Consider the following 26,158-nt stretch of genomic DNA (forward strand, 5'->3'; position numbering starts at 1 on the left):
CAGATGAAAAAGTGTTTGTCATGTTTTTTGCATAATTTATTTGTATTATTCAGATATTTTCTCAATAATAAAATTATACACATTTTAAACAATTTTTCTTCTTTCTTGCGTTATTTTCATATTTTTTATTTCTAGTTATTTAAAGTCTATTTAAAAATAAATTGTTTGCACATTTATGGCATATTTTTAATAGTTTTGTAAGGCTTTATATTTTTTATATACATTTTTTCTTCTATTTTGGACATTTTGTTCATATTTTTTGAAACAGTTCTTACAAGTGTTTTTTGCACATATATTTAATATTTTTTAGGGCTCGCTTAAATAGTGGTTTCTGGTCTCCGGATATTCAGGCCCTATTAAATACGAATATCCGAATATTCGTTCCGCCCCGTAACGTCTGACTGGGGGAGGGGGTTTATATTGTTGAACAGTTTTTTTTTGCACATGTATTTAATATTTTCAGATAATTTTTGCATGTTTCATTCAGATTTTTTAAACATTTTCTTTGTAGTTCTGTTTTTTAATTTTAGCAAAAGTGAAAAGGACACTTTGGTCCAACACTCGTGAGATCTCCTGATCTTCTGCTTGTGTCTGTTTGGTTCTGGTTCTGACCCTGGACCCTGTTTTTCTTTTTCTCCTCCAGAACAAGAGGAGAACTTTGAGTTCACCATCGTGTCTCTGACCGGTCAGTCGTGGCACTTTGAGGCGACGTCGTACGAGGAACGAGACGCCTGGGTTCAGGTGATCGAGAGCCAGATCCTGGCCAGTCTGCAGTCCTGTGAGAGCAGCAAGAACAAGGTGGGTCCTGGTTTTCTGATTTATGTTACAGAATATTTTGTTTTCCAGAAACAGAAATATAAAATGTGTTTGGACCAAGAGCCTTTTAGTTTTCTCCTATTTCTAGCAGATAATTTATCAGCGTTGGATTCCTGATCTGGTAGAAACATCCACATAAACGGTAAACTAGTTCAGATCTTTACGTTAATAAACCAGGAGCTGCGTGGAGAGTCAGAGAGCCGCTCACATAATTATAAAATACCAATTACTGATGTTATTTTCCACCTGAGTCGAGTCGCTGTGTTGACGCCTCGGGCTCTTCCTCCGCTTCCTCTCGTTCTGTTCCTTCTCACAGTCAAACGTTGGTTTCCACTAAATTTAACCTCAACAATAAGGAACAAAAAACCTAAAACAAGCCTCCTGTCAGCGTTTAAACAGCTCAGTTTGACAGATTTTATAGTGAAGATATTCAAGAAAAAACAGTCAAACCCACAGTTAGAGATGTCAGACGCCACTAATCAGACACTTATAGTACAGTCTTTATTCCCACATATTTATAATTCATATTATAGATTTCTACATCGTCTGAGTCTTACTTAATAGTACGATACTAAACAGCACTTACATCGTCTTTAAATCCTTTGTCAGACGTTTTAACGCCACAGAAAGATGCTTTAATTTATATTCATGTTAATTTCTGTTTTCATTGAGTAAATCCAACGAGCATCCAAACTTTCTTACTTTTTTATACACATTTAAGTCACATTTTGTACATATTTTATTCCAATTTTTTGCACATTTAAATCATTTTTTTTACACATTTTATTCACTATTGTTGCACATTTAATTTGTATTTTTTAGGGGTTTTTTGCACATTTAATTCACATTTTTTGCACATTTAATTCACATTTTTTGCACATTTATTTCGTATTTTTTTTAGTTTTTTTTGCACATTTTATTCATATTTGTTGCACAGTTAATTCGTATTTTTAGCTTTTTTTGCACATTTAATTCACTTTTTGCACATTTAATTCACATTTTTTGCACATTTAATTCGTTTTTGTAGTTGTTTTGCACATTTAATTCACATTTTTTGCACATTTAATTCACATTTGTTGCACATTTATTTCGTATTTTTTTTAGGTTTTTTTGCACATTTTGTTCACATTTGTTGCACATTTAATTCACATTTTTTGCACATTTAATTCACATTTGTTGCACATTTATTTCGTATTTTTTTAGGTTTTTTTGCACATTTTGTTCACATTTGTTGCACATTTAATTCACATTTGTTGCACATTTAATTCACATTTGTTGCACATTTATTTCGTATTTTTTTAGGTTTTTTTGCACATTTTGTTCACATTTGTTGCACATTTAATTCACATTTGTTGCACATTTAATTCAAATTTTTTGCACATTTATTTCGGGGTTTTTTTAGGTTTTGTTGCACATTTAATTCACATTTGTTGCACATTTAATTCGTTTTTTTTTAGCTTTTTTGCACATTTTATTCACATCTATACATCATAAAGAAACAATCAGGACCTTAAATACTAAAGTAGGTGGTAAAACTATCCTCTGTAAGCACCAGAAACCTGAGGAGGTCGTAGAAATGAACGTCTTTTCTTGTTTTTCTCGTTTCAGTCTCGTCTGCCGAGCCAGACGGAGGCCATGGCTCTGCAGTCCATCAGAAGTATCCGAGGAAACGGTCGCTGTGCCGACTGTGAAGCTCAGAGTGAGTTTAACCAACTTTAGCATCTAAAATATATTATTTCTGTTTGAATTCATACATAGAAACACAGTGCAGGTGATGTAGGTTTAGTAAAATAAAGCACAGCATCTTAAAGAAAACAACAGAATCATGATTTATTTGTGTTATTTATTATCATCATAACTAGCAAATAAATTACATTTTTTTCTGTATTTTAACCCTTTAAATGAAAGTTTATTTACATGATGTCACTGTAGTTGTTATTTTTTAATAAAAGACAAAATATTGATTGTTTTCCATTTAAATACAGTGGGTAGTAAAAACTCCAAACCAGCTATTGGGAGACATCCTGCTTTGTTTTCCTTTAAAATCTCTACATTTACCCAGAATTCCGAGCTCCAGGTCTAAAACCAGACATCTCGATGGAGTCTTCCTGTTGGGCGTGAAGTTCGTCATCTAAAACCCACAACTTGTCTCCTCAGACCCGGACTGGGCGAGTCTGAACCTCGGGGCCCTGATCTGCATCGAGTGCTCGGGGATCCACAGGAACCTGGGGACCCACCTGTCCAGGGTCCGGTCCCTGGACCTGGACGAGTGGCCCCTGGAGCTCATCAAGGTCATGTCGGCCATCGGCAACGAGCTGGCCAACAGCGTGTGGGAGGCCAACGCTCAGGGACGCCTCAAACCCGGACCAGACGCCAGCAGGTAGGAACAGCTGGACTTCTTTATGGTTCCTGAAGGTGTTTGAACATTTATCAGGTACTTATGATGCCGTCTGGACCTCCTTCACCAGACGGTCTGACTATCATGTTCACCTTTAGTCATACAGTTGTTGTTCATGTGAGTTGAGTTTGAGGATGAATACTTTGGACTCCCATTGGTCAGTAAGAAATTAGGCTACAACCCCACCTATCAGGTACTTACAGTGCCGCCCTGACATCCCTCACCAGGCAGTTTCACAATCGTTAGCACCTTTCGTCATGTGAGTTGCTGTTCATGTTAACTGGACTCAGCTGGGAATTAGCAAATTAATATTTTGCTTTAGAGCTACAACACCACTTATCAGGTACTTTTACCTGAAAGAGTATTTCACTCTTTCTCAGCTTCTGGCTTCATCAGGCTGATTCTGGTTGTTTCAGGTGAATTCTCTGGTTTGGTTTTTGGTTTTACATCGCATCTATATTATGTATTTGAAAAAATATACCAAGCCCAAAGGAATCTCCAACTTGAGTCAAATTCTAAGTCGTTGTGGGCAAATTTTTAATAATTTTGGACACGTTTCAGTCATTTTTTATATTTATTTTTGGTCAGTTTAGACTTAATATGATTTCATTTTTGGACAGTTCTTCCGTCACTTTGGCCATTTATTTGTTATTTTGGCCAAATTGTAAGTCATTTTGGACAATTTAAAATTTCTCCGGCTGAGTATCGCATCAGTTTGGAGTGTTTTAGACTGAAAAGCTACTAGATGAATAAATAAATGCAGCATGGCTCAGAAACAGTAAACAGAGGAGCAGGTTGTTGGACATCCATTCAGCATGTGAAGCATCTTTCTACTGATGATGAGCAGAGTAAAGGGAAGACGTCTGTAAATGAGACACAAAAAAAGGAAAAACGAGACACAATGAGGGAAATGAGACACATAATTTTAAAAATATACACAAAAATAGAAAAACAGTACACCAAAATGAGACACAAAATGAGAAAACTCAGACAAAATAAGAAAAACTGAGACCAGAAATGAGGAAAATGAAACGCAACATTGGGAAAATGAGGAAAACGACAGCAAATAAGAAAAGATGAGAAAAGCAAGGCACAAAATGAGAACAAAATAGAAAAATTAGAAAAAACAACACAAAGTGAGACAAAAGGAGACACAAAATGATAAAAAATGACAAACAAAAGTAAGAAAAATTAGACAAAAGGAGAAAAATAGATGCAAAATTTGTAAAAATGAGACAAAATAAGAAAAAAATAGACACGATGAAAAAAACCTCAGACAAAATAAGGAAAAACAGACACAAAATTAGGAAAATGAGACGCAATACATGGAGAAAAAAAATTGGAAAATGAGAAAAATGAGACGGGAAACGACAAAACCGACTCCGGTTGTTGAGGATCCATTCCTCATGTTCTTCCTGGTGAAACTTCTTCCTGATGACCAGAGCAGGTTTCTGGACCATTTCTGTCTTTTTAACAGTAACTGAAGACGTTCCTGACTCCTCTCTGTGCTTCTCTTCGTGGTCATCGTGTTTCCATTGATTCGTGTCTCCGTAAAAAACAAACCAGTGGTGATTAAAAACAGGCCGGCGGCTGCAGACAGGGGGCAGCGTGGAGCAGCGAGGAGCAGCGAGGAGCTCCGGGTATCGACGCTGGCGACCGCAGGAGATTAAAACTAATGGATGAACTTTGGCGTGATGTTGATCAGTGTGTGTGTTAATGTGTGTGTGTGTGGTTGTGTAATTATGGGCTGCAGCTCTGGGAAGCAGCAGCCATCATAACAAATTAGAGCCGACTGCCATCCGCATAAAGATCGACTTCCACGTCCTCCCACTGCACTCATTAGTCAACAGAAGCACCTTATAATTACTCTGCAGACACACAACACGCTCACACTCACACAGGCACACACCGGCCTGTCGATTCGCAGCGATATTCGCTCAATTATGCTTTATTTATGTGCTGGTTTTTGTCCCTTTTAGTGCCTCACATGTGATTATTACACCTGCATCGGATTTTAATGTAAAAACAAATGATTAGAGCAGAGAAATGAAAATTAAAAGTGAATTAAATCAGAACCGCAGGTTGAGATGGACGTAAAAGATGCAAAAAGACAGAAAATCCGTCCAGAATGATTGGGCAGAATGGCTTAACGTGTGGAAACGACGAAAATGAGACGCAAGATGATGAAAATAACGAACAAAATCTCACAAATGAGACACAAATTGACCAAAGCAAGATACGAAACAAGAGGAGGGCACAAAATGAGCAAAGTGTGATTTTAAAGATACACAGAAAGGGACAAAAATAAGACGAAGCATCACAGACATTAGATACTAAATGACAAAAAATTAAAAAATGAGATTCAAAGAAATAAAAATGGATTGGAAAATGACAAGAATAATAGACAAAAGTAGAAAAATAATAAACAATGACCAAAATAACAAACAAAATGACAGAAATAATAAACAAAATGACAAAAACATGATCAACAAAAGCAAGATGCAAAATGACAAAGGTGAGGTAGAAAAACAAATCAGAAAGTGACAAAAAATGATTGGAAAACACAAAAAAGAGACAAATACAAGATACAAAACATCAAACTCGACACTAAATGACAAAAATGAGATGCAAAATGACAAAAGACATACACATACTGACATGAGATTTAAAAAAATGACAAAAATGAGATACAAAAAAATGGGCTGCAAAATAATAAACCAAATTTAAACAAAAATGACACAAAATGACAGGAATGAGACACAACAACAATAAGACAAACTGACAAAAGTGAAACAGAAAAACAAAAAACGAAAATGACAAATACAAGATACGGAACAACAAAAGTGAGGAAAACAATTACAAGAACAGGATTCAAAACCACGAAAGAGAGACACTAAACCCAACATGACAAACATGAGATAAACCGAGATAAAAGGTGAAAACGACCGCAGTAGTTCTGGATCCATCCAGCATGGTGAAACAGCTTCCACACAGAGGCTCTACTGAGCGCGTGCAGAATATCGACCTCCATGTCAGATTCCTGTTTATTCCTGTTGGAGTCGATAAAATCTCAGTTAACCAGAGACGCTCCACTGACTCACCCTTTATCTCACCCTCTGTCTCACCCTTTATCTCACCCTCTATCATCCTATATTTTAACTACTCTCTGTCTTTTATCTCACTCTTTCTCAACCTCTATCTCACTCTTTGTCTTACCTTTTATGTCAACCTTCATCTCACTCTATCTCACACTCTATCTCACCCTCTATCTCACCTTTCATCTTTTATCTCACTTTCGTTTCACCCTTTTTCTCACTCTTTTTCTTTATCGCACTCTATCTCACCCTTTATATCACCCTTTCCTTTATCTCACTCTTTGTAACTCTTTATGTCACCCTTTATCTCACCCTTTTCCTTTATCTCACTCTTTGTAACTCTTTATGTCACCCTTTATCTCACCCTTTTCCTTTATCTCACTCTTTTTAACTCTATGTCACCCTTTATCTCACTCTTGGCTTTGATCTCACCCTCTCTCTCACCCTTTTAGTATTTTGTGCTCATTTTGTAATTTTGCGTCTCGTTTTTGTATTTTCATGTCTCTATTTTCTCCTTTTGTGTCTCACTTTTGCTTTTTGTGTTTTATTTTTCTCATTTAGTCGCTTTATGTCCAGTTCCCCTCCTTGTTCTTTGTGTTGTTTTGTGTCCACATGTTAAATATCATCCAGATATTTAATCGTTCACCGTCTTCATGCTCCTTATTTCGTCTCGTTCTGAGTGGATCCGGACCATTTAAACTCCAGCGGTGTGTTTTTTCCTGTAATAAGCCGGTGTTGTTGACGTGCGGCTCTTTAAATCAGCCATGGTTTATCTTCCTGTTAATCACGTGTTGTGTTGTGTGTTAAAGAGGCTTAAACGTGTCGGAGCGAGGCCTCCTCCATAAATCGTAGCGGGGAGGCGAACACAGGAATGGAAATGAGCGGAGGCTTTTGTCCGGGCGGCGGGAGGGCTGGGAGAGGGGGGAGGCTGATGGATGAACAACGCCTCCCCTCGTGGTCTCTCAAGTGAGTAATAGAGGCCGAAATTTCATTTTGCAAGTGGCTGATTTAATGATCCAAAGGGTAATTAATGGCCTGATTATCTTAATGTTAAATATGGCCAGCAGCAATTACGCTGACCTCCTGTCTGTCAAGGTCTGGCCTCCCACTCTGAAACCCAATTAGGTTCTGTTTGGAGCTCCGTCAGGAGGGGGAGGACGGAGGCCGGGGAGGAAAACAGCGAGAGGAGGCGCGCTGCCGTTAAACTCCTCCATTTTTCTGACTCGGCCGACGCACCGGAGGGAGGAATTATGTGACAGCGCTGAGCCGCCGCCGACTCCAGCTGGTGTCATCATCTCTTTATCTTCCCGTCGCCGGGTTCTCCTCCTCCGCCTCCTCCGCCGCCCACAGCGACGGCCGGTCCAGCTCTCATTAGCGTCAGCGCCGTTAACGTGACGCCGCTCGGCTCCACAGGCTCCACCGCCGGAGAGCTGTTGACGTGGTGAAGAGGCGGCGGCAGCAACGGTCGGTCCAGGACTCATTAGCGTCAGCGCCGCTAACATGAGACCGAGCTAACACGAAGCAACTCAGCTCCACAGGCTCCACCGCCGGAGACTTGTTGAGCAGCAACTCTGACAGTCGGTCCAGGTGTCATTAGCATCAATGCTGTTGCGCTAACACAAGGCCACACGACGCCGCTCGGCTCCACAGGCTCAACTGCCAGAGACTTGTTACTCCAACGGTTGGTCCAGGTGGTATTAGCATCAGACGCTAACATTGAGTTGATTGGAGTCCTGCGGCCTCCTGTTAGCGTCTGACACTAAAAGGAGGCTGAGCTAACAGAAGGCCACGCAGCGCTACTTGGCTCCACCGCTGGAGAGTTATTGTTTTGTTTGAAGAAGCAGAGGTATCGACCGTCGGTCCAGGTCTCATTAGCGTCAGCGCTGCTAACATGAGGCCGAGCTAGCATGAGGCCGAGCTAACACGATGCCAGTCAGCTCCACAAGCTCCATCGCTGGAGACTTGTTGAGCAGCAACTCCGATTGTTGGTCCAGGTGTCATTAGCATCAGACAGCATCAGATGCTAACATTGAGTCGAGTGGTGACGCGCGGCCTCTTGTTAGCTTCAGACGCTAACACAAGGCCACGCAACACCACTCAGCTCCACCACTAGAGAGTTGTTGATGTGGTGAAGGAGCAGAAGCAGCAACGGTTGGTCCAGGTCTCATTAACGTCAGCGCTGCTAACACGAGGCTGCACGACGCCACTCGGCTCCACAGACTCCACCGCTGGAGGCTTATTGATGTGGTAAAGCAGCAGCAGCTCCGACGATCGTTCCAGGTCTCATTAGTGCTGGCATCGCTAACACGAGGTCAAGTGGTGTTGCGCAGACTCATGTTAGCATCTGACTCAAACAGGAGGCTTCGCAACACTGCTCGGCTCCACCGCTGGAGACCTGTTGAACAGCAGGTCCAACTGTTGGTCCAGGTCTCATTAGCATCAACAGCGCTAACATGGCATTGCACAGCCTTGTGTTAGCATGTGATGCTAACACGAGGCTGTGTGACACCACTCAGCTCCACAGGCTCCACTGGCGGAGACTTTTTGATGAGACACAGAACAAGGGATAAACAAAACAAGAAAATTTAAGTAAGTTGTTGGAAGATACATTCAGCACGGTGAAACATCTTTCTATAGCTGAGACTAGAGTAAATAAACAACCAAAAGGAGACATAAAATATGAAAAACGAGAAACACAGCAAGAAAAATGGCACAAGTTGTTGGATGATACGTTCAGCATGGTGAAACATCTTTTTACATCTGAGACTGGGGTCCAAAATCAAACAAGACACAACTGCAAAAATGAGACGCAAAACAAAAAATACAATGCAAGTTGTTAGCGATCCATCCAGCATGGTGAAACATCTTTCTACAGCTGATGAGCAGAGTAGAAAGGAAACATGGAGATAGAATAAGGTTTCAATAACCATAATATGTGGCGTTGTTTGCACAGTCTGGTGTTAGCATCAGCTATGCTAACACCAGACTGCACGACACCACTCGGCTCCACAGGCTCCACCGCGAGAGACTTGTTGACAGCAGCTCCGAGGGTCCAGAAGTGTTTGGGAGCCACAAAAAGACTTCCTCTAAACGTTCCCATTAACCCCCGGTCCGCCGTCATCACCTCGGCTTGGCAGTGCTGCCCCAGCTGACGCCACCGCCCAGGGGGCTGCTAAGTTTGGGCTCGCTGCCCGCTGCCAGTGGGGCTTGGCGGGCCGGGCGCCACCACCGCCTCCACGGCCCTCATCGTTTTAATTAAGTGTTGCAGCGACACCAGCACCCAGAGGTGACAGCGACGCTAATCCCAGCTCCCGGTCGGACACATGAGCCTCGGTGGCCGTGAAAAACGCCGGTCCTTCGGCGGTCTGTCGCGGCTGGTCAGCATCTCGGCTGGTCAGCATCTCGGCTGGTCGCATGAACTCTCTGCTAAAGAGCCAAAAAATAATGAACAGCTGAAAGTTTAGTTTTTCCACAAACAGCAGCACTGGAAAGAATAAAACATCATGTCCACAGGATTGTTTGAGACGTTTCACTGCGATGGATGTATCTCCAAAAACTGGTGTCATTGTTGTCGTTTTGTTTCATTTTTGATGTTTTTTTCATGTTTTGTGTCTCGTTTTGTTTCTTTTTTTTTACCCTTGTCTCAACTAAAAGATGTTTCGCCATGCTAAATGTATCTTTAACATCTCGTCTTATTTTGGGGATTGAAAAGTTTATTTATTTTTATTTTTACAGATTTTTCCTGTTTTGTTAAATGGTAGATAATATCCAGTAAAATCCGGTTTAAAAAGAAAAGAAATGTTAAAAATTTGTATTTTTACTGAAATCTAGATAATCATTATTTTAGAGACATTTGCTATTATTCCTAAGAAAATTTATGTTTAACATTATTACAAAGCTGTAAATTGATCATTTAATGTTTTAACTTATAGATAACATCTAGTGAAAAGTCCTTTTACATAATTAAACCAGAAAATGAGACTCTTTGTATTATATTGAAGTAAAAATAAAACATCTGTGTTTAACAGACATTACATTTCATTCATATAGTGCCAATTACAGTTCAAATTGTCTCAAGACTTTTTGTATGTAGCATGTAAATGAATATTTTCTTTTGTGTGAGTTGACTAAATATTATGTGTAATTGAACAAAACACAGCTTCTACTGCCAGAGGCTTGTTGACAAGTTGTTGGACATACATTCAGCACGGTGAAACATCTTTCTACAGCTGAGACTAGAGTGAAAAAAAAAACAAAAATGAGACACCAAATGACAAAAATGAGACCAAAAAACACAAAAATGAGACAAAATGAAAAAAGTAAGACACAAGAAAACACAAAAATGAGACACAAAACCACAAAATTGAGACACAAAAAAACACAAAAATGAGACAAAATGACAAAAATGACACAAAAAACAAAAATGAGACACAGTGACAAAAATTAGACACAAAATGACTAAAATGAGACACAAAAATGAGACAAAATCACAAAGATTATGAGACACAAAACTGTCAAACTGAGACAGAAACCTAGTTGAAAAAATGACACAAAACCACAAAAATGAGATACAAATGACAAAAACGGCACACAAAACAAGAAAAATGACGTGAGTTGTTGGAGATACAGTCAGCATGGTGAAACATGTTTGTACAGCTGAGACTGGGGTAAAAAGAAACAACCAAAACGAGACGTAAAACATGAAAAAGATTTGGTTTTGGGACTATTTTTATTTTTTCCCACCAACATCAGCGTTTGTTTGATTGGCCGGAGCTCTCCACTGAGCATGTGCAGAGCCACTGAGCATGTGCAGAGCCACTGAGCATGTGCAGAGCCACTGAGCATGTGCAGAGCCACTGAGCATGTGCAGAGCCACTGAGCATGTGCAGAGCATCACTGCCTGCTGACAGACCGGTAATTGGCCCCTACGTTCTAATTCATCTGTAAAGGGGAGGCCTTGATTAAATTAGTCCTAATAGACGTTATTTTGTACATGACTGAGCCCGGCTCGCCTAACGAGACCCCCAATTTACCGCCGACATTAAGCCGGCCGACACGAGCCAATCACGTCGTCCGTGTGTCACCGCGGCGACGCCATGCTAATGCGGGCGAAGAGGACGAAATAAAAGCACATCTTTTAGTCATCGGATTAAGGTCCGGTAATGAAGAAATAAATAACGTGACTCGGAGCAGAAGAGGATCCGGACCGTCCTCTAATTGGCTCCGAGCTGGAAGAAGCGGGAAAAGCGTCCCGGATAATGTGTTTGGATGGAATGAGTTCACGGAGCTGCTAAACGCTCGCTGGACGGTCGAGTTCAGTCACACAATAAACCCAGAATCTGACTCTGAGGAACAAACTCTGCGGAAAAACCCATTAATCAGCCAAATACACGGTTAAATAATAGATAAAAAACACTGCCAGGCCAAATAAAAGGACTAAGAGTGGAATAATTTAACAGTTTTCAGTCACTAATGTGAAGAAATGTCTTTAAATGACAATAAATATCTGTAGCCAGGTTTTATGATTTGAATATTCCAAAAACAGTCTCATTTTATCGTCAAACATTATTGAAGAAGAAGAAAATGTTATTTATGAACACAGATTTGTGTCATTAGTTCCAGTTCTGACCTGTTTTAAATTTTATTTTACTACATTTTATCTGTAATTAAAAGTAGCATTTTTCCTTGAAATCCCAGCCAGTGTCTACAGAATAATTATTTATTTTTTAGATTTAATGTTTCTTTATGGTCGATAATTGTAAGAAACGACATAAGAAATTAATCGACAGTGAAACAGATGTTTTTAGGACATTAATTACAGTTTTGGTCTTTTTTATGGTTAACATGTAAACTAAGAATTTCTTTTCTGTGATTTTACTGAATATCATCTTCAATTAAACAAAACACAGAAATAAAAAAAATTAAAATAAAAATGTAATTAATATTTATATAATAATTGTATATTTTTAGATTTAACGCAGTAAAACGTGTGTCTCTTTATGTCAACAATTGTAAGAAAACATTAGAAATGATTCTATAAAAAGCCAGATTGTTTTTGAGGACATATTTACAGTTTTGGCTTTTTTTTGACGGTCAACGTCTAAATTAATGTGTTTTTAATTTTATTTTACTGGATATTATCTGCAATTTTAAAAAGCACAAAGAAATCTGTAAAATATTTTTGAAAAAATAAATTTTTAATATACATTTAAAAAATGACTTAAATGACTAACATCTGTAGAATAATAATATTTTGCAGATTTAAATGTTTTCACAGATGTGACATTAAATAATATAATTTTATGGTAAAAGAACAATTTGCTGCTTGTAAAACTATCATTTTGTAAAATGGATATTATTTGCAATTTTTATCAAATTTTTTGCAGAATTTATAACTTGTGTAATTTTTTTTTTTTTAAAAGCACAGAACAATAACATATTATTATTTTGCAAATGTTCCAGAGGGATTTGAAATTTTAAATAATCTTTTTCAGATTTTTCCCGTTTTATTAAATTACAGATATCCTTTATAAAAATTAGTTTCACCATACAATGAATTAATTTTCTACTTTATTTAAATTTAAAAAATCTTTATTCAACAATCATTATTTAAAAGAACATTTATACATGTTACTGATTGAAAATTGGTGAATTATTTAACTGGTATTTTACAGAATTTTCCTGTTTTATTAAACTCCTGATAATATTTGGTAAAAATTCAGTGTTTGACCATAAATTGAAGCTTTTTTTTATTCCGTTAAAATGTTAAAATATCTTTAAACGAACATTTCTACGGATTCGGATTAAATATTTTAACGTTATTTATTTATTTTAAACTACGGTCTTCGTCTGATCAGATCGGAGCAGAGCTGTGATTTCCTCCGTTTTATTTGCTGCAGATTTGAGGAATAAAAGTCAGTGATGAATAAACTCCGGCGGTCCGATCTGCCCCGCCGCCCCCCCGGTGCCGCCCCTCCGACCCTGGGGGGCAATTATCCCGGAGCCGTGGCCCCATCTGGTCCCGGGGGTCCGATCCGAGTCCCGCCGCAGCTGCACCCCAGATTAAAAGTCTAATTTTAAATCTGTTGGCCTTTTCCACGGGGCAACAAGACGGATCTGTTCCCATAAAGGTCCGACGGGTTCCTGCGGCTCCTCCAGACCTGCTGCTGAATTATTACCCCGACCGCATCCGTCACCGAGCGCTTAAGGAACGCATCGCTTCATCCGTTAGCGCCGCTCATTTCTCTGCTGTCCCCCTCTTCCTCTCTGACGCTTTTATTCGCAGCGTTAAAGTGAAACCTGAGAGTCAAACAGCAGCAGTTAGTGAGCCGGCGAATCCGTCTGCAGCCCACGGAGCTGCCGTCAGAACGCACAAAAGTACACAAAACGAGCAAAAAGAGACACGGAAATACACAAACCAGGCATAAAGACACACAAAAAGACACAAAAGTATACAAAACGGGCATGAAGACACACAAAAGTACACAAACAGGGCACAAAACTGGCATAAAGACACAAAAACCAGATACAAAACAGGCATGAAGACGCACAAAAGTACACAAACAGGACACAAAACGGGCATAAAGACACACAAAAAGACACAAAAGTATACAAAATGGGCATAAAGACACACAAAAGTACACAAACAGGGCACAAAACTGGCATAAAGACACAAAAACCAGATACAAAACGGGCATAAAGACATACAAAAGTACACAAACAGGGCACAAAACGGGCATAAAGACACACAAAAGTACACAAACCAGACACAAAATGGGCATAAAGACACACAAAAGTACACAAACCAGACACAAAATGGGCATAAAGACACAAAAGTACACAACAGGGCACAAAATGGGCATAAAGACACAAACCAGGCACAAAACGCAATAAAAGATGCATAAAAGTACACAAACCAGGCACAAAATGAGCAACAAGAGACACAAAAGTACACAAAATGAGCAAAAAGAGTCACAGAAATACACAAATCAGGCACAAAACGGGCAAAATAAGACATAACATGTAGAAAACCAGATGCTAAATGACAGAAAATGACAAAAATGAGATGCAAAACCAGGAAAAAAAGGCACAAAATAAAGAAAAATAAATTGGAAATGAACAAAATTAGATACAAAATGTTGAAAAAAAGACGCAACACTGACAGAAATCAATAAAAATAAAACAAACAACCAAAAAGAGACACAAAACCAGAAAAAATGCAGAAAAGCAAGACAGAAGATGATAAAAACATGAAACGAAATGTGCAAAACGAGACGCAAAACCAGAAAAAACGGCACAAAATGACTAAAAACCAGATGCGAAATTAAATGAACAAGACAGGAAACAAGAAAAATATGAGTTAAAGGAGTCACAAAATGACTAAAACGAAATGCAAAACCAGAAGAAAAAGGTACAAAACTAACAAAATTGAAACAAAAGGACCAAAACCAGAAAAAAATGACACAACTTGGACAGAAAAAGATGAAAACAGGAAACAAAAGGACAAAAATAAGATGCAAAATGTGGAAAATGAGTCGCTACTGTGAGGCACGGTGGTGGCAGCATCATAAACTGGACGAGCCCTCAGTAGAGTCCAGAACCACGCCCTCTACTGGCGAAAACCCTGTCCTCCCTATACAAATGATGCAATATGTATCAATTCTGATCATCCTACGTATCTCCCTCCCTACTTGATCTGCTGACCTGTAACTCCACAACTGAGCAGGGGACCTTAGACTGATCTTCAGTGCCAAGTTTGATTATCCTGACTTCAGCACTTGCAGAGATATCGGACCGGACATAGCCACATACATACACACATACATACATACATACATACATACATACATACATACATACATACATACTTACCCAGCCAGTCAGATACCGCACCAAATGCAGTAACCCCGCTGACGTTCGTCAGGCGTGGTTAAATAATGAAATATTTCAAAAGAAGGATTTACTGCTTGTATAAATACAGATATTAAACATAGGCATTATATTTTTAGGGTTTTTTTAATGTGTAAGTCAGTACATTTTTGTGTAATTTTACTAAACATTAAATAATTTAGCAAAGCAGACAAAAAAACCATTGAACTGTTTTGTTTTTGTGTGAATTTCCTGGATATTATCTGAAAACAGTTGATTATTATATAAAGGACTGTATTCTTTCCAGTAACAGATTGTTTATGATTTAGAAACCGTGAAAGTCTCGTTTCCGTCCGTTTTTTTCCACCTCGTTAATGAAAAAGCCTTTTATTTTTGATTTTTTTCTCTCTTCCTGTGATTTTACTGGACGTTCTCCTGCGGCGCTATCGTTCCTTCTCCTTTCTGAGCGAACGCCTCCTCACCCAGCTCTCCCTCCGTTAATTAACCGAGCCCATCGGAGGGCGGCTAACGACCACGGGCTAATTGATTTTTCCCTTTTTGTCTGGCGGAGATAAAACGCAGCGCTCCGTGTTTTCCGCATGGATTTCAGGCAGGATTAGTTTCCCTCCTCACCTTGTTAGGAGCTCCTGGGTCGGACCGCGATCCATCTTAGAGGCACATTAGTCCGGGCAGTTAGCTGCTGCTCTTATCCACGCTCTAGCTATCTATCTATTAATCTATTAATTAGAGGGCTAATTAGGCCAGGAGAGCAGCCAGTGACACCGTGTCGCTCTTAACCCGCTGCACCACCGCTCATTACCTCCTCCAATTAATGACCGATTCAACATGCGAAGGCCGAGTGGAAAACCTGCCTCTGTTCCAGCAGCTCGATGAGCTCTATAGAAATCCTACAAAAGATTCCAATAGACTCAAGGTTCCTCTTTGTTTCCTTCTCTGAATTAAACAGAAGAATGTCACAGCTGCAAAGATTACAATCCTAATCTTAGTAATTATTTCATAGAAACAGTCAATTAAGCGTGAATGTTTTCTGATTTCTCAGATGTTTTGTTCATATTTTTAAGATAACTTATCAGAGATTTTATTATGATGTGAAGCACGGTGGTGGCAGTATTATAAAGTGAAGCACGGTGGTGGCAGTATTATAAAGTGAAGCACGGTGGTGGCAGTATTATAATGTGAAGCACGGTGGTGGCAGTATTATAAAGTGAAGCACGGTGGTGGCAGTATTATAAAGTGAAGCACGGTGGTGGCAGTATTATAAAGTGAAGCACGGTGGTGGCAGTATTATAATGTGAAGCACGGTGGTGGCAGTATTATAATGTGAAGCACGGTGGTGGCAGTATTATAAAGTGAAGCACGGTGGTGGCAGTATTATAAAGTGAAGCACGGTGGTGGCAGTATTATAAAGTGAAGCACGGTGGTGGCAGTATTATAATGTGAAGCATGGTGGTGGCAGTATTATAAAGTGAAGCAAGGTGGTGGCAGTATTATAATGTGAAGCACGGTGGTGGCAGTATTATAAAGTGAAGCACGGTGGTGGCAGTATTATAATGTGAAGCATGGTGGTGGCAGTATTATAAAGTGAAGCAAGGTGGTGGCAGTATTATAAAGTGAAGCACGGTGGTGGCAGTATTATAATGTGAAGCACGGTGGTGGCAGTATTATAAAGTGAAGCACGGTGGTGGCAGTATTATAAAGTGAAGCACGGTGGTGGCAGTATTATAATGTGAAGCACGGTGGTGGCAGTATTATAATGTGAAGCACGGTGGTGGCAGTATTATAAAGTGAAGCACGGTGGTGGCAGTATTATAATGTGAAGCATGGTGGTGGCAGTATTATAAAGTGAAGCAAGGTGGTGGCAGTATTATAAAGTGAAGCACGGTGGTGGCAGTATTATAATGTGAAGCACGGTGGTGGCAGTATAAAGTGAAGCACGGTGGTGGCAGTATTATAAAGTGAAGCATGGTGGTGGCAGTATTATAATGTGAAGCACGGTGGTGGCAGTATTATAAAGTGAAGCACGGTGGTGGCAGTATTATAAAGTGAAGCATGGTGGTGGCAGTATTATAAAGTGAAGCATGGTGGTGGCAGTATTATAAAGTGAAGCACGGTGGTGGCAGTATTATTAAATGAAGCATGGTGGTGGCAGCAGCATCATAACAGCAGGCCCTAGCAGGCCTCCAGAGGTAGAACCTAGTGGGGAACCGACACTCTGGGTTGACTTTGCCAGGTTTAAAGCAGCTGAAGAGTTTCATCAGGAAGCTTCCATCAGATGGACTCTAGGTTTGTGTCTTCAGGTCTGGAGGTAATTAGCTTGGTGCAATGATGTGTGAGCTGCTGGTCAGATCTGTTTCAGGAGTCCTGGTCCAGTGACCCCTGAGACACATAGACACTAACACACACAGACACACAGCATGGAGGAGGCGGGTCGGCCCAGCAGCGGTCGGTCGTCGAGGCCGATCGCCCTCCGGACAGGAACCTCGCTGTTGTACGTAAACACAACCCAACAAAGCAGCCGCTGGGCCTGAACGCACACACTCTGGACACACAAAGCTGCTGTGTGAACTCAAACAACAGGCAGGAAATCAGAGATGGCCCAGTGTGGCGCCCTGAGGGACCCAGAACCAGACCTGGGTTTCTACGGCGACCAGCATGATGAAGCTGTCAATCAACAGGGCGGGAAACGTGAAGGGAAACATCCTGATGTAGTTCACATTCTACCTTCAGAAGTCATTAACCTCAGAAGATCTACTGTTAAACTTTTAGTCATCATGACGTGAAGCATGGTGGTGGCAGTATCATGATGTGAAGCACAGTGGTGGCAGTATTATAAAGTGAAGCATGGGGGTGGCAGTATTATTAAGTGAAGTGTGTTGGTGGCAGTATTATAATATGAAGCACAGTGGTAGTAGCATCAATTTGATAAATTAATTTAATCAGTTTAATTAAATTTGAAGTTTTTGAGTGTTGTAAAGTGCTTTGTGTTGCATTTTTATTGTATAAAAATGCCATGTAAATCAAGTTTGATTGATTTAATTATGATGCTGCCACCACCATGCTTTACATCATGATGCTGCCACCACCATGCTTTACATCATGATGCCGCCACCACCATGCTTCACTTTACATCATGATGCTGCCACCACCGTGCCGTTTCATCATGATACTGCCACCACCATGCTTTACATCATAATGCTGCCACCACCATGCTTTACATCATGATGCTGCCACCACCATGCTTTACATCATGATGCTGCCACCACCATGCTTTACATCATGATGCCGCCACCACCATGCTTCACTTTACATCATGATGCTGCCACCACCGTGCCGTTTCATCATGATACTGCCACCACCATGCTTTACATCATAATGCTGCCACCACCATACTTTACATCATGATGCTGCCACCACCGTGCCGTTTCATCATGATACTGCCTCCGCCATGCTTCATATTATAACACTGCCTCCACCATGCTTAACATTATGATGCTACCACCACCATGCTTCACTTTACATCATGATGCTGCCACCACCGTGCTTCACATCATGATGCTGCCACCACCATGCTTCACTTTATGATGCTGCCACCACCATGCTTCATATGATGATGATCAGATTCTCCTCACTAACATTCCCTGGAAAGCTTGTAAATGTAGACCCAAGTAGCGACCCAAATCGCTGACTCGCACCAGAAGTAAAAACACTGACACAACTGTGTCAGAAAACAAACGTGGACGGATAAAGTCGAGTGTATCGAGTCCCATGAAGACGAGCTAAAGGTGCGAGTCACGTTTCCCAGTGGTCATGTAGAAACAGTCGTGGATGTCTGACGGCTTGTTTCCTCTGGCTGGTGCAGCTTTATCTTCTAATTTAACCGACACAAACACACACTGCGACCCCTCGGGGCTCTGCGTGACATATTTTAGTGTGTCTGTCGTTGTGCGTTGCCGTTGTGTGTCTGTGTGCGGTGTGTGTTTTCCTGTCACAAGCGATCTCACCGGGACTCGTGTTTAATTATCTACCCAGCATGCCTCGGTGCCGGAGCTCAGCGCTACGTCTAATGGGATGTGAAAAGACACACACACACACAGATTAACGCACACAACGCCTGTGTGTGTGTGTGTGTGTGCGTTCAGACACATGTTAACACATACTGTCACAGACACACAGACACACACTCGCTCTGTGTGGTTAATTAGTGCAATTAGCCTCTCCAGCGTCCAGAGCTGTGTGTTTTCAGGACTCGTTAGCTCGCAATGACGCTGTTTACCGCAACACACACAAAACACACACACACATCAAATGCGCAAACACACGCACACCAAACACACAAACGCACACACACACCAAACACACACACATCATCACAACGTTACTAGATGCACTTAAACAAATGCACTAATAACACAAACAACCAAACGATGCTAGCAGTGCTAACTATGTTAAGCAAACATGTTGAAAAAACACAGTAAACATTTTATTAAGTACACGCAAACAAAAACAAACAAGTGTTTTTGTTGTGTTCTGTCTCGTTTTTGTGATTTTCTGCCGCAATTGTGTTTTCTGTCTACCTTATTCTCATTTTGTCTCTTATTTGTGTTGTTTTGTGTGTCATTTGTGTAGTTTTGTGTCTTGTTTGTGTTGTTTTGTCTCGGTTGCGTAGTTTCGTGTCTCAGTTGCATTGTTTTGTGTGTCGTTTCTGTTGTTTTCTGTCCTCTTTTTGTCAGTTTGTTTTTCAGTTGTGGTGTTTATGGTTTTTGTCATTTTGTGTCTTGGTTGTGTTGTTGTCCATCAGTTGTGTTGTTGTCTATTGTGTTATGTCTCAGTTGTGTTATTTTGTGTCTCGTTGGTGTTATTTTCTGTCTAGCTTTTGTTGTTTTGTGTCTCGATTGTGTTGTTTTGTGTCTCATTTGTGTTGTTTGGTGTGCTGGTAGTGTTGTTTTCTGTCCAATCTTTGTTGTTTTGTGTCTTGTTTGTGTTGTTTTGTGTCTCATTTGTGTTGTTTGGTGTGCTGGTAGTGTTGTTTTCTGTCCAGTCTTTGTTGTTTTGTGTCTTGTTTGTGTTGTTTTGTGTCTCATTTGTGTTGTTTGGTGTGCTGGTAGTGTTGTTTTCTGTCCAGTCTTTGTTGTTTTGTGTCTTGTTTGTGTTGTTTTGTGTCTCATTTGTGTTGTTTGGTGTGCTGGTTGTGCTGCTGTGTATCAGTTGTGTAGCTGCTAAGCAGTTCTGTAATTGTGTTTAGTTGTGTAGTTGTGTATCAGTAGACTGTAGTTGTGTATCAGTTGTGTATGAGTTGTGTGTCGGTCCGTGTCTCTCTTAGCAACCCCCCCGGTGGATGAAGGCATGCGTCCAGTGGCCTCACATTTCCTCTCCGTCCTCCAGAGGACAGAAGGCCGGACCCCCCTGCCGAGCGCACACAAAACAGACACGCAAACGGACACACAAACAGACACACAAAACAGACACACACCCGGCGACACCTCCAGGCTTTGTCCGGGGGCTGTGGGCCGTACGCTGTGCCCAGCCTCCTCACTCTCTGCTGGGCCGCGGCAGGAAGGACGAGCCCCCGGGACATTCCTCCATGCTAGCCGCCACCGCTACACAGACACACACAGTCACACACACAATAAAACACACAGTAACACACACTCTGTCTCCAGGAGGAGTTACTGAGTCTCCAGGTTCCCACATCGTCTCTTTTTTTAAACTTTAGATTCGTTCTTTTCTCACAGTTTGTTTCCCATCATGCACCTCTGCAGCCAACTAGTGGATCCAGTGTTGTATTGTTGGCGTTTTATGTCAGTTTTTTGTCATATTTTGTGTTATTTTCTGTCATATTTTTGATGTTTTGTGTCTTCTTTAGATATTTTGTTGTCTGTGTTAATTTTGTGCCTCATTTTTGTTGTTTTCTTTCTCGTTTTTGTCGTTTTCTTTCTCGTTTTTGTCGTTTTGTGTTTAATTTTTTCTTTTTGACTAATATTTTTCATCTAATGTCTCTTTGTCAATCGTCATCTAGCCTTTTCCTAGGTTTTATTGTTTTCTGTCTTAATTTTCTCGTTTTCTGTTTGTTCTTTAGATGTTTTTGTGTGTTTTGGGATGGTTTTGTATCTATACTCATTTTGTCTTATATTTGTCATTTTGTGTCTTGTTTTCTTAGTTTTTGTCTTATTTTTCTCCTGTAGTGTCACATTTTTATCATTTTGTTTCTTGTCTTTTTGTCATTTTGTCTTGTTTTTCTTAGTTTTTCCTCGTTTTGTGTTTTTTTGTCTCCTTTCTGTCAGTTATTGTCTCATATTTTTGTAATTTTTATTGATTTCTGTCTTAATTTGCTCGTTTTATGTTTTTATGTTGTTTTGTATCGTTTTTTTCTCTGTTTTTATCATTTTGCGTCCTGTTTTTTTTTTCTTTTTGTCATTTCGTGTTGTGTGATCCAGAAATAAGGAAGCTGGTTTCATTTGGTCTCTGATTGAGTCTGTAGTTATTTGAAGGCTTTTATTTTGTAGGGGAGGCGTCGTCGGGGGAACGGCTTAATGTCTGGCCTCGGCTCGGTCTAATCCCTGAATGATGTTTACATGGAGGCAGATTAGAGGCGAGGATTAGAAGATCAGGACTTCATGATACTCGACGGTTTAACAAAGCGTCCGTCTGTCTTATTCTGACTGAAACCAGATTCACTGCTGCCGATCACCGTCTGGAGATAATCAATAATTATCAATTAATTATCGACTTTCAGCAAGCAAAGAGCGAAATAAGAAAACATGGAAACAAGACTGAAGTTCAAACAAAAGAGATTAAAATGAAGCATGAAGACAGAACGGTCGCAGTATTTTTCAGTTTGTTCATTTTTTCTGTTCATGCATGAACACCAGAATTAAAATGCACAAAGTGAACATGAGAGATTGTTTACATGCAGACAAAAACAAAACATAAACTAGCAAACAAGCAAACTAAACAAAAATAACAAACAACCAAAACCAACCTCAACAAACAAAAACACACTAAACAATTAAATAAACAACCAACCTTAAACACAATAAAATAAAAAAGCAACAAAACCTAAACACTCCAAACCACAAAACTAACTAAACAAACCAAAAACAACCAAATGCATGCTAAACAAACAAAAATGATTTTAAAAACTGCATAAACAAAAACAAGCCCTACAAACACACAAATCAAACTAAACAAACAAAAAGTAACTGAGCAACACACAATCAACCACACGAAACAAACAAAACATACAAAACGTGTCAAACATCCACACAAACTGAACACACTAGCAAACACACGTAAACTAGCTAAAACACTGAAATTAGTGCACACTAAACAAACACAATGCTGAAATAAGTAAGGTAAACACACTTCAAACAAACAACCAAACACAAAGTTAATGAGCAACAACACGCTAAATAAATCCATAAATATCTAAATGTTTGGTTGGAGAAGTTTCCATTCCATCCGTTTACTGTCATTTTGAAGAGTCCGTCATAGAAACACCAAGATGTGAAGCAGGAGTCTGACTTTTTCACCTTTTCTGTTCGGGATTAGGACTGAACTCTTTAACGAGCGTTCAGGTTTTTAACGATCTAAATCTGCAGATATCTGGAGAGTTTTCTGTTGGGTTCACATCTCTGTGTTTGCTTCCAGGGAGGAGAGGGAGCGCTGGATCCGGGCTAAGTACGAGCAGCGTCTGTTCGTGGCGTCGCTTCCCTGCGTGGACATCCCTCTGGGCCAGCAGCTGCTCCGGGCGACGGCCGACGAGGACCTGAGGGCCGTTGTGCTGCTGCTCGCCCACGGCAACCGGCAACAGGTCAACGAAACCTGTGGCGAAGGAGACGGACGCAACGCGCTGCACCTGGCCAGCCGCAAGGGCAACGTGGTCATCACCCAGCTCCTCATCTGGGTAAGACCGGGTCCAGAATATCGGCGTTCACATTAGGACTGAGTCCAGGTTTAGACAAGTTTAAGTCAAGAATAAGTCAAAAATTTGGACGAGTTTAAGTCAACACTGAGTCTAAATCCAGGGATGTTTGAGTTGAGACCAAGACCAACTTTGTGTCCACAGTGAGCCCAGATTTCCCCAAATTTGAGTCATGACTGACTCCACAATATAGGCATGTTTACATTAGGAATAACACCAGATTTAGACAAGCTTGAGTCAAGTCTAAGTCCAAAATTTGGACGAATTTGAGTCCGGATTGAGTCTAAACGCCCTAAAGTTACATTTTTAGCAGAGAAAACTTGCAGTTGTGGTAAAATTTGGAACTAAACTTAGTCCCAATTTACACAAATTAAATTTAAATCAAGACCAAATCTATAATATGGACATTTACATGAGAACTGAATCCAGATTTGGACAAGTTTGAATGAAGACCAAGTCCAAATTTAGACAAGTTTGAGTCCGGACTAAGTCCAGATTTAGACAGGTTTGAGTCCCAGCTGTCATCACATACTGAATTTAGGAGAAGTCCAGTTGTTGTCAAATTTGAATAAACATTGAGTCGAAATCTGAGAAAATTTGAGTCCAGACTCAGTCTAAGTTGGAGATGTGTCACTGAGGACCATAAAGTTTGAGACAAAACATTGTCGTCCCATTTTAGAGAAACTTTGGTCCCCATTGAGTCCAAATCTGAGTCGGCTTGAGTTAAGGTCTAAATCCAGTAAAGTCAGAACTAACTCTGGATCAATACTGTTGATATTATTGATTATGTGACGGTGATCAACTGTCTACTCTCTGCAGTACGGCGTGGACCTGATGGCGAAAGATGCCCACGGAAACAGTGCGATGGCGTACGCCCGGCAGGCCAGCTGCCAGGAGTGCGTGGACACGCTGACTCAGTACGGTTGCCCCGACGACCGCTACCCTCTCATGGCCACGCCCAACCTGTCGCGCCGCAACACCAACCGCAACAACAGCTGCAGCAGCGCCGGCAGCGCTGCACTTATATGACGACGAGGCTTCGCCAGCAACCAATTGGGAGCACCGTTTAATCTGGAACCACTTCCTGTTGTGACTCTAAGCCCCGCCCACCTTCCTTGTCAGCCGCCGCCCCTTTAGGACTGATTAAAGCCGATAGGCGGCGACTCTTCCTCTGTCCCCGGGTCTGTTTTGGGAGAAAGATTCCAGAGCATGCTGGGAAATGTGGTCCACAATCATATTGGGAAAAGGTCACATGACTCGTGATGACATCATACCTCATCAGTCACACTACAAGGCCAGTTCCTGCTTAGCAGCCAATCAGGATCCACGCCAAAACATATCTAATACCAATAATAATATCAGCGAGGAAATTCTCCGTAGCATGACGGCGCTTTACGACAAAGCCATTTAAATTCTTCATCATCAATCATTGGAGGACGCAGCGTTTAGCTCCTCCCACTTTTGTTTCATGGATTCTGTGAACTCTTCTGCCTTCACACATTTTTTTAATGTGAAAATATCTCGATGTTTAGGATCAAAGATAAAAAAGATATCAGATCAGTTAGAGGTAAAGTGGTAGATCGCATGTCCTAGACACTTCCTGCTTCTTAATTTAAGGCATTCTTCCTGGTTTGTGTATATTGTATCTCGATGTGCATTGCTGGACCAATGGTTAAAATGTCAACATGGGGAAGGTTCTTCTGTTTTGGTTGTTTTGTTTAGTTTTGGGTGTATAAAGTCATAAAGTGTACAGAAGCTCAGGGACCGGAGACTGTCCACCACCAACACCTTCAGACTGGGTTCAACTCGCTCTGCTCACGAGTTAAAACCGCAACTAGGAACCTGAACAGAACCTGATTTCCATCCTGGTCGACCAACGTTATAGCTCAAACTCTGTCCCTGAAGTTCATTTTATTGTTACATGTAAAAATGGAGGACAAGGGAACTTGGAGTGAAAAGGGAATCTTTTTCTTCAGGCGTTTCAGAGTTGGTGTTGAGCTCGGAGACGGTGGATGGAAGCTACTTTCCTTCATTTTATTTCAGCCAGTAGATGATGAACTCCCTCCTTGTCCCGTCCAATCAGACAGTCTCCCTGATCTTCTCAGCGAATCACTAAGAAGGGCTTCTTCTTCTTTTTCTTCTTCTTCTCTGATCTAGAAACCTCCTCGTTGTAAATAATCTCCCTTATTTCCGCCACTCCTCCAATGGTGGCGTCATCTAAACTAGAGAACACAGGAAGTGAACGTCGGGTTGAAGGACAGAGGTTTTTTATTCTAAAGTGTTGTCGCAAGGTTTGGTGCTGATCCAGGCAGGACAACAAGAACCAGGAAGGTAAGACCAGTGGTTCCCAACAGTCCCAGTTTGATGGTTCACAGGACAGGAAACCTGAACAAAAGGTCCAAGACAAGTCCACGTCCGAGTCCAAGGAGTCCACCAAATCTGGATCAGTTTGAGTGAAGACTGAGTCCAAATGGAGTCATGTTTTGAGCTTCGACAAACCTCTACATTTGTTCAAGTTCGGGTTCAACTGTGGTCGTCAAATTTGGATGTTGGGTTGGACATAGTACAGCAAAGTTTGAGTGAAGACTGAGTCCAAATGGAGTCATGCTCTAAAAAGACTACATGTGATCCAAATAGACTCTGCATTGAGTCCAGGCAAGTTTAGGTCAGAGTTTAAGTCGAAAGGTGGCCAAATTTCAGCCCAGAGAGTTCAACAAATGTGGACAAGGTTGAATCAGGTTTTTGTCCAAATTAGTCAGAGTTTAGTCAAACCGAACATTTGGTCCAGTTTTGGTTCAACGGATGTCATTGAATGTGGATCTAGGATTGGACATAGTTTGGACAAGTTTGAGTCCAGATCAAGTCTAAATTTGTTCACATTTGGGTCCAAATTCAGAATCGTCTGAATCAAGTCTTTGTCCAAATGGAGTCATAGTTTGAATTTAGTGAAACCCAACATTTGGTCAAATTTGTTCAATTGATGTCGTAGAATTTGGATTGGACATGGTTCACTAAAGTTTGAGTCAAAGACTGAGTCAA

At 40.7% G+C, this 26,158-nt stretch overlaps 2 protein-coding genes across 2 annotated transcripts in view; one reads left to right on the top strand and one right to left on the bottom strand.

Moving 5' to 3' along the window:
- LOC127531941 (NLR family CARD domain-containing protein 3-like) overlaps window positions 1-26,158 on the bottom strand; it is a 119,478-nt gene that overhangs the window by 19,365 nt on the left and 73,955 nt on the right. The gene's annotated exons all lie outside the window — the stretch shown is intronic.
- On the top strand, window positions 4-24,816 carry LOC127532211 (arf-GAP with GTPase, ANK repeat and PH domain-containing protein 1-like). The gene is made up of 6 exons (XM_051943563.1): window positions 4-13; window positions 569-798; window positions 2,425-2,515; window positions 2,974-3,196; window positions 22,846-23,101; window positions 23,939-24,816. The coding sequence occupies exons 1-6, from the start codon at window positions 4-6 to the stop codon at window positions 24,146-24,148; spliced, it is 1,020 nt and encodes a 339-aa protein (XP_051799523.1). The 3' UTR covers window positions 24,149-24,816.

Source organism: Acanthochromis polyacanthus, chromosome 22 (assembly GCF_021347895.1).
Source record: "Acanthochromis polyacanthus isolate Apoly-LR-REF ecotype Palm Island chromosome 22, KAUST_Apoly_ChrSc, whole genome shotgun sequence".
NCBI classification, from domain to species: Eukaryota; Metazoa; Chordata; class Actinopteri; family Pomacentridae; genus Acanthochromis; species Acanthochromis polyacanthus.